We start from the raw sequence: 15657 nt of genomic DNA, 5'->3' as shown, positions 1-15657 counted from the left end.
AAGTATTGTTGTGGGGGGGGGGGGGGGGGGGCGCTTCTGTGAGGGGTTAACTTAAACCACTTGGACTTGGATATTTGAGTCCTTGGTAGTTGGTACCTCTTCTAATTCTCTTTAGATGGAGGAGGGGGGCAAAAATAAAGGCATTTGTTTTTGGATATCATTAGTGTTGTTTGATCTGGTGGATTGCTTGTCTGATGTTATCCTCCACTAATACTTAATCTTTCATCTAGGTAACGTCCAACGAGACTAGCCTAGTGGCTAGATGTCGAAGGGTATATGCTCATGCACACGATTATCATATCAATTCTATTTCTAACAATAGGTAATTGTATTTCCTTATACAGAATTTTTATTTTATCAATTTTCGAGTCTAAATGTTTTATACTTTGTTTTTCTTATTCAAGAGAGGGGTTGTATTGTGCTCTTGGATTCCAACCAAGAGGTCAGAGGTTTAAATCCCTTTGGGGACTTCTATGTGGCAAATTATATTCCTCAGGTTTCCTGATTAGCAAAGATTGTATGGTCCATACTAGTCCCCAATTTCAATCCCAATACATATCTTGAAGTTAAAAAAAAACTATTTTACATCAGCATTGTTGGATATTAATTAGTGGATTTTCTATGTTTGAATTGAGGGAAGGAAAAGAGTTAAATATGTGCTTTGTGATGTCTGCATCTTTCTCATTGTGTGATTTTTTTTTTCACTGATCCCCTCTCTCGTGCTCTGCAGTGACGGTGAAACATTTATATCGGCTGACGATCTGCGAATTAATCTTTGGAACTTGGAAATTAGCAATCAAAGTTTTAACATTGTTGATGTGAAGCCTGCAAACATGGAGGATCTAACTGGTACACTCTAAATTTTATTGGCCTTTGGTTATATTAGAACTTCTCTGTTTCTGGTTCATTTTTCCAGTCCTAGATAATTTGGGGTTAGATGAAGTATGCTATCTGGTGCTTGGTTTCGTGTTGAAGTTTATTATTCCTCCAAGCATGTTTTTGGATAGTTTATCTACTACCTTCCTTCCTGTGAACTTATTTGACCCATTTCTTCGTTTGATGATTATAAGAGAGTTGTGTTGGGGACTCAATTGATCACGCTGATTTCTGCGTAACCTAGTTACTGTGATTTTCATTGTACTAGCCAACCTGGTTTTTGTATAATTGGACCTGCTTTTTAAAAATATCAAAACAGCTTTCTACTAACTTCCCTATCTGTTTGGTTGCTTCTATAGTTTGTTTGTTTTATGTATAATCTTTTTCTTTCTTAAGCCTTTAACCATACATTATTCTTCTTACAGAGGTGATAACTTCGGCAGAATTTCACCCTACTCACTGTAATATGTTAGCATATAGCAGCTCAAAGGGCTCAATACGCCTTATTGACTTGAGGCAATCAGCTTTGTGTGATTCTCATGCTATATTGTAAGTATTCCAGTTTGCTTGTGTTCTAATGAAGTCCTTTGGAACAGAGGAAAAATAGGGATTTTACATATAGGTTCAGACATAGATGCATGCGGAAAAAAAAAAAGAGAAAATGCGTTGGTTTTGTTATGTCATTTGATGTGAGGGGAAGTTACTTTTAATACCCTCTATTTACTGACTGATAATTTCCTCTTTATACAGGTTTGAGGAACAGGAGGCCCCTGGTTCTAGATCATTCTTCACAGAAATAATTGCATCTATTTCAGATATTAAGTTTGCAAAGGATGGAAGACATATACTTAGTCGTGATTACATGACTCTTAAGGTTACTTGTCATTCATAATGGCAAATAAATTTGCAATTGCATATCTGCTAAATATGTATTCTCTTGGATTCGACAGAGTACTTCCTGGGGTTTGGGTCTTCTAATTAAGCATGCAAATGATGTTGTATGGCTTCAAGTGGTCACTGAAAGAATTATATATTTATATTCCTGTAATTTTTTTTTTCACTAACTGACAACATGAAATATGTGGGAGGGCATTGTCAAATACATTGCATAAAGAGTATATAATAGAATTTTTGGCTTTACAGAAATGAGAAGATAGGTCTCTGAAGTTTTTCTGTTCCCAAAGCATGGTAATTAAAAAGAGAAAATTTTATATGTGGGTGGTGTGCATTTACATAGTAGTCATATTTATTCTTTTGTACTTTTGTTTTACAACTTTGAATCCTATTCTTAAAAAATAAATGAATAAATAAAAGTAGAATCAACACTAGTTTTAGCATCATTTTTGGAGTGGCTCTTTGGATATACATCCTTGTCAGGTTTTGTTGGGAACATAAAACTTTTATCCTGGGTCTGACATGAGTCTGTTGCTTCGTTGTCAGTTGTGGGATATTAACATGGATTCAGGCCCTGTTGCAACCTTCCAGGTTCATGAATACTTGAGACCTAAGGTGAGGTTTCTATCATTGAAGAAATCCAAGCCAGCTTTCCTTTTACTTTGTGCATATGCCTGCTATAACTTTTCTTACCTTATATGCAGCTGTGTGATTTATATGAAAATGATTCAATCTTTGATAAATTTGAGTGTTGCTTAAGTGGTGACGGATTGCGGGTGGCTACAGGTTCTTACAGGTCTGTTTATGTTCACTTGTTCATTGTCATATTGTCACTGAAAACTTCTGGAATGCAACTAAATATTTCTTTCATATGTTGTCCCAGCAATCTATTCCGTGTGTTCGGCTGTGCCCCAGGAAGCACTGAGGCCACAACTTTGGAAGCCAGCAAAAACCCAATGAGGTAATTATGAGTAATCAACAAAAATGGCAAATGAGTTATGTAATCTCGTTGCTGGATATAAACTTCAATATGCCATTCCAGGAGACAAGTTCAAACCCCTTCAAGGCCTTCCAGATCCCTTAGCAGCATAACACGTGTTGTCAGACGAGGTGGGTGCTTTCCTTGCTTTCTTGCTTTTAAATTTTGATAGTTTCTTGTGTACCGAACTCTCTCTTAACCATGTTCTTTGTTACACTAAAAAGAACTATTTTCTGGATTGGAGAATCTGTAGCAGGATCGGATGTGCCTGGAGTTGATACAAATGGAAATTCTTTTGATTTCACGACAAAGTTGCTGCACCTAGCATGGCACCCAACCGAGAACTCAATTGCTTGTGCTGCTGCAAACAGCTTGTACATGTATTATGCATAAAGATGGTGCAAGAAGATTGTATTTGCTTTGTTACTTTCTGTAGGTTGCTGACGGAAAAGGCTTCTTCCCCTTTCTCACCAACCTGTGAATTGGAGCTACGTCAATTTCACACTACCAAGTGCCCTATCAATCCTTTGCACATGATATATGGTATGGAGGTCACGAAATGGCTGTAGAATCCATGAGGAAGCTACCTGATTTTGTTCCCGGGTGGGCAGCTTGATTCTCTCTTCTTTTTTTTCTCCCCCTTTTCCCCTTCTCTTCCCATGCCCCCAAAAATTCCTTTTTTTTTTTTTTTCATTTTTCTGTTTTGCGTATCTTCTGGTAAAAGTAGAAGATGCGGTTGTGTTTTAAAATTGTGTCGGGTCAAAGTCAAGAAGGAAATATGATTGTAGCTCTCCTACAACAAGAAAAAAACTAAAGGATGTTCAATATTTGCCGCTAGGTTTAAGGTAAATGTAGTTTTTGTTTTTTGCCCCCACTCTCTTTTACTCCAATCTTAGTGGGAAGGAGCTGTTGAGACTTGCACTGCATCATTTTTTCATTGATTCTTTAGTCGATGTTTGGAACATCACCCCTCTAGTTCTAAAGATAAATGTAGCTCTTTTTATTGATTCTTTGTCACTAGGTTCGCCAAGTGACTGCTTCTGACTCCAAATTGCCTAGCTACAAGTTTTGGTGGGACGGCCGGTGTTTGCCGTTAGGATTAAGATAATTGGTTCCCTGTTTGCTTTTCTTGTTTCTTCCTTTTTCTCTTTTGGCGGTTAACAGTTGCCCCAAAAAAAAAAAAAATTGACTGTAGAATGGCTTGTACTCTTGTAATGTTGTTTTTTAATCTTTGTTTTTTTTTTTTTTTGACCTTTTGCAGCCCCGTGCTTATGCTTGCCTTTCTTCTGCTTATAGTAAGGAAATGAAATGATGTTGACATCTTTATTTTGCTTGCTTGGAAACCACGGCTGTTTTCAGCCTGGAGGTTTCTTCTTTTTATGCTTGCTTTGAGTTGATGCGAAACCTGCCGCGTGTGCGAATATTCAACCTTACCTGCAATTGACGATGCCTCGTTTTAACTTTTTTTCTAGACCGACTAGAAGGCTCTGTTTGTGCAAGCGAAGTTCCAAGTATGAAATAAAAGCTTACGACAAACTGAACCCATTGAAGTAGAAATTCGCTTAAGCAGTTAAGCTTAAGTGCTTAACCCGTGAACTATATATTATGATACAAATAATTTTACCAGACGAGTTATCATCCTCCTACTTGTGAACGAGTCAGTAGCTTTTAGTGTGACAACAACATCTGTCCTTTACTGGTCTTTGACACTTGGATCTCTATTAACCTTATCCTCGCGGCGTTAATTGTTTTTTTTTTTCTTTTTTTTTGATAAATAAACTTAATTTTTAAAATTGTAAACTTTGACTGCCCAACAAGAAATAATTAAAAAATGGTCCTCCCGCCCATTGTGCAAGTATTTAGCGAGTAACAATAAGGGGGCGTCTGCCGTTGATGGTACTAATCAAGAATTCGGGTTCGGGAAGTTCATCGGTTCCCGGATGAGAGCTTCAATCATAGATTCAGAACTTCAAAGACAATTCTTTTTCTTTAAGAAAAACAAAAAGAAAAAGAAAAAGAAAATTCATTACGAAACTTTTCATTGTTATATTGAAAAATAAACTAACTTTTTAAAAACACGTATAACTAAAATATTTTGTAAAAATTCTTTTTCACGTTTAAAATTAATGAAGCCCAAAATCACTCTTTTTTGCTTATAGAAAATGAAAAATTAAAAAAGAATATGGAACGCACTTCTTTACTCTTCTCTTCCCTTCCCTTTCTCGATAATTCGACTATATTCTATTCTACACCTTTCTATTCTCTTATCTGTTTCTATTTGCACTTAAAAAGGCTCCCCTTACTACTTGTATGCATTAATATTATTTTACAGTTTACACACACAAACACAGAGAGAGAGGCAAAACACAATGGCTGTTGTGTCCAGAACAGCGTCACGTCTGGCTCTCACCTCACCCGCAACCCCAAGACCAACTCTTCTCCACTCAACACGCTGCTTCTCTTCCTCTTCATATTCACCTTCGCCTTCACCTTCATCTTCACCTCAACCTCGGGCAACATTCGGCCCAGTGGGCCTGTCAAAGGCTTCGGAATACGTGATATCGAAGGTGGATAATCTCTTGAACTGGGTCCGTCGCCGCTCCCTGTGGCCCATGACCTTCGGTCTGGCGTGCTGTGCTGTTGAGATGATGCACACGGGTGCTGCTAGGTATGACTTGGACCGTTTCGGAATCATTTTCAGGCCCAGCCCCCGGCAGAGTGATGTAATGATTGTTGCAGGCAACCTCACAAACAAAATGGCCCCTGCACTTAGAAAGTAGGTGTCTATAATCCTATCACGTCATCCGTCCGTACAGTATTAATTTAATTATTAAATGAAATCTAGTGTTCGACTTCAACATGTAATTATACGTGCATGCATGCATTTTTTGTTTTTTCTTGCAGGGTTTATGATCAAATGCCTGAACCGCGCTGGGTGATATCAATGGGGAGCCGTGCTAATGGAGGTGGCTATTATCACTACTCCTACTCGGTTGTTCGAGGCTGCGATAGAATTGTTCCCGTCGATATATACGTTCCCGGCTGTCCGCCCACAGCCGAGGCCTTACTATATGGAATCCTCCAGCTGCAGAAGAAAATCAACAGACGCAGGGATTTTCTTCATTGGTGGACCAAGTGAATATTTCTGGTTCAAAATTTTAAAGTACGAGAAAGTCTGAAAATTTTTAAAAAGTATCACGAAATTAACACTTTAAAACCACAGAATTTTAAAGTTTTTTTTATAAAATTTTTTCGCACTTTAAAATTTAAAAATTTTAAATATATGTATAAAATTTTTCATGAAGTATTCTTTTATTCTATATAGAGAGAAAGAGAAATGTTTCAATTCAGAATTTTAAAGTGCAGAAAAGTTTGAAAAAGTCCGAGAAAATATATAAATCAAGTGATTTTAGCGTTTCAAGTTTTAAACCTCTTAAACCCACGGTTTTAAAGTTTTTTCAGATTTTTTCCATACTTTAAGATTTCGGATTAGAAAATTACTTAATGTATAAAGAATTATACACCAATATATAAACAAAAATAAATTTTAATATATTTGAGATTGGATTTTTTATTTGCTAGTGTATTAAAATTTATTAAAAATTATATTTTTTATTTGATAGTAGCATTTTCATTTTGTTTAATTGAGAATATGCACGCCGAAAAGTTATGATATATGTTGATGCGAGATTCTGGTTACGCCTTCCAACGACCAGGATGTCTGCTCGATCAACCTCCCCTCGATCAGGATCTCTCCTTGTACGCTTTCTTCTCTAAGTGTCCCTGCGTCCACAGAATCAGGTCAGAGCACGTCGGTTGTTTTCCCGGCATAAACCCTCCGACGCTCAAGTCAGATATGAAGGTTCTGGGAACGCTTGCCACGGATCTTATGGCTTTTCACTAGTCTCAGACCCTCGAGTTCTCTCTTTTCTTAGTTCAAATAGCAAAAAATCTAACCCTTTTACCTTTGTTGGCTACCTTTTTATAGGCTTCCTCTGAGTCCCGACCTTTCGTAGTTTACGCCCGTTATTCTCCCCACTCTCGGATGTGGATGCCCCATTGTCGTCATTGTGGGCAAATGGAGATGGACCTCGTGCCTTGATTCTCGGATAGGAAGGCACGTCTTGCCAACTGCCGTTGACCGGGTCTCCTCGCCTCAACCCTTAGCAGGAATGCCTTATGCCTCTAACAGGAATTCGGCCTCGCGAATGGCATATTCGTGGACGAGGAGAATATTCCTGCTCGCAGAACTCCACCACCAAACACCTGCTCATCACGTCTGGTCTCCTCGATGTATTTCCCTCAAACAATATATGTATTTCTTTGTAATGTGACTTTGCTTCGTGTGTGTATATATTTATATATGTGTATAGAGTATATACCTCCATATTGTAATTTTGATACCATACAGAAATTAATTAACCATGCACCACCGGTCAATCCTGTTGTAAAATTGGAAAGTACAACTAGGTCAAAAGTCCTTTCTAAATTATTGGAAAGTTGGTTGCAAGTGGACTCATCTTCACTCTGCAACTGCCATAAAAGAAGGCTGATACACCCTTGATCATTATCTATATTAAATTTTGAAGGAGTATTTAAACAAGGTATGAAATTTACTCTTGAACAATCTGATTATCTCCTTAATTTTACCACCAACTCAAAATCTTCACTCATCGCTGATGATCAATCTTTAGTATTCTGAAGTTTAAATACTGAAATTTATTTCTTGGTGTAATTTATCATCAAAACCATGGATTCAAAGTTGCCTCAGTTGCAATCAAAGGCATCTCAAGCATCAGAATTTTTGATCAAGAATGGAAGTGCTTATATCAAGCAATTGTTAGAGGACAACAAGCAACATATCAAAGATCCACCCAACATAGAGACTTGCCAATTCCTAGCCAAACAATTGTTTCATACTCGTCTTGCAAGGTTAATTAATTAGTCTCTCGGACGTATTTAATTTTTATTTATAAAATATCATCATCTTACAAAATGCGGATTGTTGCTGATTAATTAATCAAGTAACTTGTTGCTAATTAACTATTTAATAGTATCCCGAATCGCGTCGATGCATTCTGGAAGGAACTGGATGGTCTTAAGCAGTTCTTGAAGAACAGGGAGCTGGAGATGAACTTGGATAATGCTGGCCTTGCTGCTTTGTTTGGAGTTGAGTGCTTTGCATGGTTCTGTGGTGGTGAGATTATTGGAAGAGGCTTCACAATTACAGGTTACCATGTTTTACTCTACTTCCTATACTTAACCTAGTGTTACAACTCAAATAAAACTACTACTCTTTTGTCTCTTTGATCTCTCAAAAAGCACTTGGCGTAAGTGCTTTGGTCATTGACAAGTGTTTTTTCTCTCTCTCTCTCTCTCTCTCTCTTTTTTTAATAATTTGTAGTGATCGATGTTTCCCAAAATAACCTATTCTTTTGTCCTCGAATTTGCCTAAAACAAACTTAGTTTAATGAACATGTACTGTTGACAAATACACATAACCGTTGATGATATGTGAATGGGTTGACTTATAAGCAATTTTTTCCCCCTTTTTGTAAAGAATCGAACCTGTAAGCGAATCAATTTGACGGTTGAAATAATTAAATGAGAATATAGAATGGAGGAATATAATTTAATATGTATCAATGTCGCACATGAAGCCAGCTCTAGTGAAAGAATATTAGGACCTTTATCTAATTAGATTCCCCCTCTTCATTTTCTTTTGGCTCCTGGGAAGTGAAACTGGTTCATTGTATATGCATAAATGTAGCATTTCAAGCCGAATCACATCTTGATTTTGTAATGCTTCCATGCATGCATGTCAACCCTACAAGGGATGTAAAGATTCAGTTTCATCTCATATATGCACTCATTTATTTTTAAAATTTTAATTGTTATTTTTATTTAAAAAGTGGAAGGGTGAACAAAGCTTAAATTAATACATGTACCTCCTATCTTCTTCAGAATTTAAATTCGAGACCAATGAAATAAAGTTGATTGACCTGATTGTTGATAAACTTTAATAAATTAAATATTAGAATTTTTCAACGTAACTTTAAATTAAAATCTACCTAAATTTCTAACTCATGTTTATCAAATATTTTATCAAGTTTTAATTACTTAATAGTTAGAGTTTTTATTTCATACTTAAGAACGTTCTACTTGATAACTAGAACTCAAAATTAAGAACATACAGGGAATTGGTGGTAGCATTTTACTGATGTTAAATCATGGAGTGGTTTCTTCAGCCCTTTTTCTACGTGTTGGTGTTCTATATGACCGACACAAGCCTCGACTTGTTAGATATTACTGCTCGCTCTTACGCGTCCATATATCTATAGCAAATAACCAATGCAATGATAAATTATTCATTTTGTACACACACAAGAAATGAGAAATGATAGATTTTATCCCAAGTAGATGGTAAAAATCACACAAATTGTATAATATATGTCATATTTATATACAAATCGCATACTTTGAAGTCTTTTAAATCTACCCCACAAAATCAAACCATACATAAAAAAAATCAGTCATTGAACTGTTTGTTCTTCTGCATTTTTGGTACTGAGCAAAACTCTCTTTCTGATAACACAACATTTGCACAAGATGAACGTGAAATCTTGAACACACGGTGAAAAAATCAATCAACTGCAGCGGTGAATCCGGATAAAGACTAGGGCATATATTCTGTATGCACGCGGATGGGCAACAAGAAGCACGCCATCTGAGCCGTGTTGCACGCGGCAAAGACATGGATAAGACACCTGCCTGGTACTGCTACCGGGGTTCATGAACATTTTGATCAACACCATCATCACCGTTCATCACACCATCATCTCACAATGGCACACCTCAATCAATGGTTGGAGCTGGCCAAAGCTTTTCGTTTTGATTGGACACTTTGGACCCACGTTCCATCATTTCCTCCCGTGCTCATACCAATCAATCAATCAATATACAATTGCCTCTTCTTTTTCCTCCTCATTATATTTGTTAAATCTAAAACACGAATATAATAAAAAGGGAAATTCGATACTAATTTATTTATTTACTACATATTTTAAAGACTTTCTGTTCTCTTTGCCACCAATTTTTTTTTTTTTTGGTTTTGTTTAGTCATTAGTAATCTAGTATAATCAACTGATGGGATCTTTTTGTCTTTTGTCAACAAGCAGCCATGGAGGAATTTCTTGTCATTAAATCTTCAATAAATACCAGCGATCAGTCAACAGGCATGAATAATCAATCAACCAATAAATGTTACTGGGAAATCCATAAATAGCTTAGCAACAAATAGATAACATGATGCATATCAAAGTTTTTCAACTTCTATCAATGCATCTATCTATGATGTTGTGAATAAGTACTAGTACACTACATCCGATATGTACAACAAATACCATCCTAACGATGCAATCATGCAACGGAGGAGGAAACTCAAAGATCCACAAATAGCTGGAAATATCGGACGAGTATTGTGTATTACTCTATTTTGTTGTAAAATACACTTAGTGTCAAACTTGGACGATGAATTTGTAAAGTTATTAGGTCAATTTTGACATACTATATCATAAACAATTATAGTAATATGGTAAATGATAGCGAACGAATACCATACTGTTATATACCAATCATACCAATTTCGACTCATGATGTATAATGCATCTAATCAATTTAAGGATAAATACTTATTTAGTCTTTAAATTTTAGTTTAGGTATCTGCCTTATATTTTAAAAAAGTATCTCAAAACATCAATACAGTTAAATATGTTACATTATTACTCTTACTTTTTCTTTCATTTTACAATAATATCCTTCCAACAATATTATTGACATTAATTAATTTATCTATAAAAATAATTTAATTAGTAAATCAACCAATGATTATTTGTTAATGAATTAACCAATAAAGATCGGTGTGGAATAACTAGTTTTTTTGTATCTATACAATAGCCTTACTAATAATGATTTATAAATAAATTAATATGATTCAACTTAAAGTAATGTTTAATATCTTTACGACGATCTTAATAATTAATGTACTAAATTAATCCTAAAAGTAAAATAATAATATAAAGATTTGTGTAAATGTTTATGTTACTTTTAAGATTAATTTGATAAATTATTAATTTTTTTATTAACATCCAATAATATCATTGCAAGGTTATTATTATAAAATCAAAGAAAAAACAAGGTTAGAAGTGTAACATATAGTCATATATAATAGTAGGGGCATATTGAGGTACATTTTTTTTTAATATAGAAACTAAATGAATAATGAATGTAAAATAAATAAATTAAACGAGAATTTACTCTTAATTTTAAATCCTTTATTAGCATAAATTGGATCGAGTTGATTGGTTTTTCATAATTTCAAAACTTTCTTGTATAACACTAATATTATATAGTTTTAAAATTAGTTCTTTTTTTCATATTTTGTTGTTGTTGTTGTTGTTGTTGTTTGGGTATTAAAAGAGCACCAGCTGGGCATGTCCCCATTTTCTAGCTGAGGACGAACCTCCTCGGCTAAAGGTTATGAGCAGATTCCTGGTGAAAGTATTCTATGTGGTTCACTTGATAACCGACCATAGACAAGTACCAACAAGAAACCTGTCATTCAGAAAGAGGGCACGATCTCATGTCAATACGATAATTTCGCCATGCTGCAAACCGCTGGGAAAAACACGACACCCCACATTTGCCCATATTTGATTGTTGAGATCCGTAAGGACCCTTGATCACCCGAGTATGATGGATGTGGGAAATGTTCTAGAGATATGTGATGACTGCCTATAAAATCTCGGAAAAAATATAAAGAAAAGGAGACACAAAAAAGATGGGGAAAACTCTGCCAATTTGATTATAAAATTTAACTTCTAAAACACTTTTCTTTCATTCAATAGTTTTTAATTTGCACCAATCTAAAAATACAACGTTTTTTCAAAACTCCACGTACTGACTTAAATATCGAAGGATTTTCGCCGAAAAAACACCGACGCCCCTGATTTGTTTCTATGAGAGCAGGTTATGAAGGGAGAAGAAGGAGGTTGATTTAAGTCATTTGGCTTGTACAATTAGGGAAAGCCTCAGGAGTGCAGTGATCCAGTCAAAGTTAACATAACCGTTAGTGAGTCAGCCTGGTCAGACATAAGACGATCGGATTCCAGCATCAACAGTTGTTATTATTATTATTATTATTATTTTGGGGAATTATTGAATACGTTGTTAGATTTCAATCCATAACTAACAATCAAAAGTATAAGCCATTGCTTGCTTGCATTTTCTTGAACGTCAAGTCTTATCCACAATTCACTTCAAACTTTTACAACCTAAGCAATCAAAGTGTTACAATGTGATTAAATGATCGTAAAAAAATATATAAAAAAGAGACAAAAAAGGCCAAAAAAAAAAAAAAAAGACAGACCAATAAATGACAGCCAATTACGATCCGCGTATGCTATAATCCATAGCTTTCACGTTCAGTTACATAAGTTAATCTGTCAGGGGAGCTTTTCCATCTAGTGCTCGTACCACTCGTGGGGTTCCGCCACGTGTTGCCGGTGACATTGGCTATTGGGTGACGGCAGCTTAACGCAAAAATTCCTACACGCGTCCAAGCACTTGGACGGCTGTGGTGTTAATTCTCTTAACATATGGACGGCTGTGATTTGCTGCTGATTTTCGAATGATGCGCTCACTGGGATATCTTGCTTTCCTTTCACGCAAGCTTTTGTCTCGTAGTCGTAGGCTCACACACTTGGCCGCTTCGGCTGATAGTGGTTTTCGGCTGGCTCTGGGGCTTAATGATTGTCATTAGAAGCTTAATAATTCACACAAAAACTGCAAGCCTGGCTGTTGAGGCCTTGTCCATAATAATAATAATTATTATGGGAGTGAACAAAAAAAAAAGATAAACAAAAAGAGTGTAAATGAAAAATATAACATGTCATTGGTGTTGTTAATTAATTTTTTTTTAAACTGATTAAACATTATGTTATTGTATTATACTGAGATATTTATAAATAACAACAGATCATTGCACTGATATTTACAATCAGATATATACATGTGACTTATATTATTACATTTTTATTCTATGAAGTACATGCCCAGTCAAATACTCCTCACGGGAGAGGGATGTTTCTACTTTATTCGCATTTCGTAAAGGAGAAAGATGTTATAAATAATCTCAACATAATTATGCTTAATTGAGGGAGTTTGAGGCTGTGGGGACTCGAGCCATTGCCCTTATAGTCATATTTGACTTTAAGGGCAATGGTTCATCATTGGGCTGCAAGCTCAGGTGGCGTGTTGTTAATTAGTCAGGTGATTGCTGTAGATATATCAATACCTTAAAATAGTATTTTGTTGGGTTATATAATATAAGAATTGTTAACACTTTTTTTTATTAATAAATTTTAAAAACAAACCAGCCGGCTTATGACTTTGTAACCTTATATATTTATTTTTAATTTTTTTGCTCTGAGTAACAATCATAATACACTATGTTTTCTTTAGAATAAATTATATTTAATGCTCGATTAACGACTCCATTAATCGTGGTATAACGTTATGCATTAATCGTGTTAGTCAATTTTCACTTATTTTTTTTAAAAAAAAATTGTTTTTATTTTCTTTTTTTAAATAAGAAGCTGATAAATTAATGCTTTATGGCTAATCATACCCACTAATAAACTAATGAAAACACTAGCATTATGGTGGTTGACGTTTGTTCTTTCTTTTCGATTATAAAATAATCGAAACTATTGACGTCTGGCCATGCTTAAAAAAGGAGTTAAGCATCAGAATCATTGCTGTTGCTATTAATAATAATTATTTTAATAAAAAGTGACTTCTTTGTAATTAATTATAAGATAAGTGGGAGGTTTTGTGGGTCAATCCAGAAGAAGCTCAGCTAGCCGACCGAAAATAAAATCTACTTGTGTGAGTGAAGAGAGGAATAGCAGCGGCGCTGTTCTCTACTGTTATGTGTTCTCTGCTTCCCTTTTATTTGAAGTCTTATGGTCACTCTTACGCGTTCGCACACACGGATTGGATCGTCTTCTTCTCATCTACTTCCTAAATCTTTGATCTTCAGTCTCTGAATTCTAATTTTTTTTCCCCGTTTACATAAAATCAAAAACCCAATTGGAAAGTTGAGTTTCTAAGTGTAGTTGTGTGGAACAACTTGAAGCTTTTGCTTTTTCTTTTTGGGTTCTTTTGCCCTGTTTTAGGGACATGGAATTTGGAGTTTATGGTAGAGCTTGAAAGTTAGAAACTTTAGGAGCTTTTGATGATCTTTTTCATTTCTATGGAAACTAATGTTTGTTTCTGAAAAAATATCTTGTTCTTTTGTCTTCTTTTAAGTCTCTTTTCAGCCTTTTTGCCACTTCACTGGCTAAAAGCTTTTTATCCAATTTTCACTAACCTCCCAACTTCAGATCTTTACCTCACTTTCTCATTACAAGTCCAATTTTCCTGGAAAATTGTCAAGAGCTAACCAAATCCTCAAACTAAAGCCAGCCCGCTTCACCAAACCATCAACAAACACAAATCAAAATCTAATCTTTTGGTCTTCAAGAGAATGCAGGATCCAGCAACATTTAATCCGATGAAGCCCCATTTTCCGGAATCGGAGCAGCTGAAATGCCCCCGCTGTGAGTCAACAAACACCAAATTCTGCTACTACAACAACTACAATCTCTCTCAGCCTCGCCACTTTTGCAAGAACTGCAGACGGTACTGGACCAGAGGGGGTGCCCTTAGAAACATTCCCATCGGTGGTGGTACCCGTAAAAGTAACACCAAGAAGCGCCAGAAGCCTGACCCAGATCCTTCCCGGTCCAACCCGACCCGGAAATCTCAAGAAACAGCCAACACACAATCAATGTTACAGGCCGCAGCAACTACTAGTACTAGTTCACAGGAACCTGCCGTGACTTTGCCCGGTGCAGTGGCCCGAGAGTCTGGGACGGAGCACGACCCGAGAAGGTTATACGGGTTGCCATTGGATCAGGATCATAAGATGCTGGACATCACAGGGAGCTTTAGTTCACTGCTGGCCTCTAATGGTGGGCTTGGAAGTGTTTTGGATGGGATTACTCCAAATGGGTCGGGTTTTAAAATGGTCCAAATGGGTGGTTTTGGGGAGAATTTTGGTTCCGATCAGAGTTTGGATTTGATTTCGGTTCGGGGTTCCGGGTCACAAAATCAGGGTAACAATAATGGTGGTGAGAGTTTTATGCAAAGTGGTAATAATGATTCAAGTTGTTGGAGTGGTGGGAGTAATGGGTGGCCTGATCTTGCTATTTACACCCCGAGTTCTAATTTCCAGTAAAGATATTCTTTAATCTTAATTTGAGTTAATGGGGTTCGATCAATGGTGTTAAGCATGGTGATTACTTATGATAATTAGGATACTAAGGTGGTGAAATGGTGAACAAAGGAGCATATTTTTGTAGCATTTGATGACGACGACGACGAGGACGACGACGATGCTATTTTGCTATATTAGAAGGTGACATTGCATACCACAAGGCCACAACACTAGCTTTTATATATATAATTATGTATGTATAGGTAATGTTGCTTCCTTTATCTATTTTTGAGTGGGGTTGGTTTGTTTATGTGTTTTATCTAGCCAAATTAAAGGAGAAAAATGGTATTTATGAATTATTTTTCTTATTTTTTAATGTTTATTTTGAGTGTGGAAGATTAAGATATGACTTATGTCTTTACGCTTTAATGACCATCAATTTAGTTTTCATTTGATTGTGTTAAAAACAATTGCTGTTTGCTTTCTCTGGGACTTAACATTCTTCTTTATCCTTACTATTTGTGCTTAACAAAATGAATATATTATATTATATTATATAAAGCTTTATTTTGTTTTGTGCAAATTAATT

General features: G+C 35.8%; 4 protein-coding genes across 11 annotated transcripts in view; all 4 read left to right on the top strand.

Annotated features, from left to right (window-relative positions):
* LOC18037767 (serine/threonine protein phosphatase 2A 55 kDa regulatory subunit B beta isoform) overlaps nt 1-4073 on the top strand; it is an 8822-nt gene extending 4749 nt beyond the window's left edge. For 3 of the 8 annotated variants that reach the window (XM_024180343.1, XM_024180342.1, XM_024180346.1), the window contains exons 6-14: nt 231-322; nt 731-849; nt 1302-1425; nt 1627-1750; nt 2317-2385; nt 2475-2566; nt 2654-2731; nt 2813-2880; nt 2994-3978. In XM_024180343.1, the coding sequence (XP_024036111.1) occupies nt 231-322; nt 731-849; nt 1302-1425; nt 1627-1750; nt 2317-2385; nt 2475-2566; nt 2654-2731; nt 2813-2880; nt 2994-3142 (915 nt within the window). In that variant the 3' untranslated portion in view covers nt 3143-3978. Of the gene's footprint in view, nt 1-230; nt 323-730; nt 850-1301; nt 1426-1626; nt 1751-2316; nt 2386-2474; nt 2567-2653; nt 2732-2812; nt 2881-2973; nt 3979-4010 lie in introns of those variants that run through there. The other 5 variants (XM_024180345.1, XM_006426418.2, XR_002904596.1 and 2 more) reach the window with 4 other exon arrangements.
* Nucleotides 4074-5114: 1041 nt separating this feature from the next.
* LOC18037766 (NADH-quinone oxidoreductase subunit B 2) lies at nt 5115-5888 on the top strand. Its single transcript, XM_006426416.2, has 2 exons — nt 5115-5525; nt 5654-5888. Exons 1-2 carry the CDS (start codon nt 5119-5121, stop codon nt 5886-5888), a joined length of 642 nt encoding a protein of 213 aa, XP_006426479.1. The 5' UTR covers nt 5115-5118.
* Nucleotides 5889-7491: 1603 nt separating this feature from the next.
* Nucleotides 7492-8017, top strand: LOC18037423. The gene is made up of 2 exons (XM_006426415.2): nt 7492-7681; nt 7804-8017. Exons 1-2 carry the CDS (start codon nt 7500-7502, stop codon nt 8015-8017), a joined length of 396 nt encoding a protein of 131 aa, XP_006426478.1. The 5' UTR covers nt 7492-7499.
* A 5584-nt stretch (nt 8018-13601) lies between these two features.
* On the top strand, nt 13602-15424 carry LOC18037415 (dof zinc finger protein DOF3.1). Its single transcript, XM_006426414.2, has one exon. The coding sequence runs from the start codon at nt 14337-14339 to the stop codon at nt 15087-15089; it is 753 nt and encodes a 250-aa protein (XP_006426477.1). The 5' UTR covers nt 13602-14336; the 3' UTR covers nt 15090-15424.
* Nucleotides 15425-15657: the final 233 nt, after the last annotated feature.

This window comes from Citrus clementina, unplaced genomic scaffold (assembly GCF_000493195.1).
Source record: "Citrus clementina cultivar Clemenules unplaced genomic scaffold, Citrus_clementina_v1.0 scaffold_7, whole genome shotgun sequence".
NCBI lineage: Eukaryota > Viridiplantae > Streptophyta > Magnoliopsida > Sapindales > Rutaceae > Citrus > Citrus x clementina.
The sequence above is the reverse complement of the archived record's forward strand: the minus strand, read 5'-3'. Positions and strand labels throughout refer to the sequence as shown.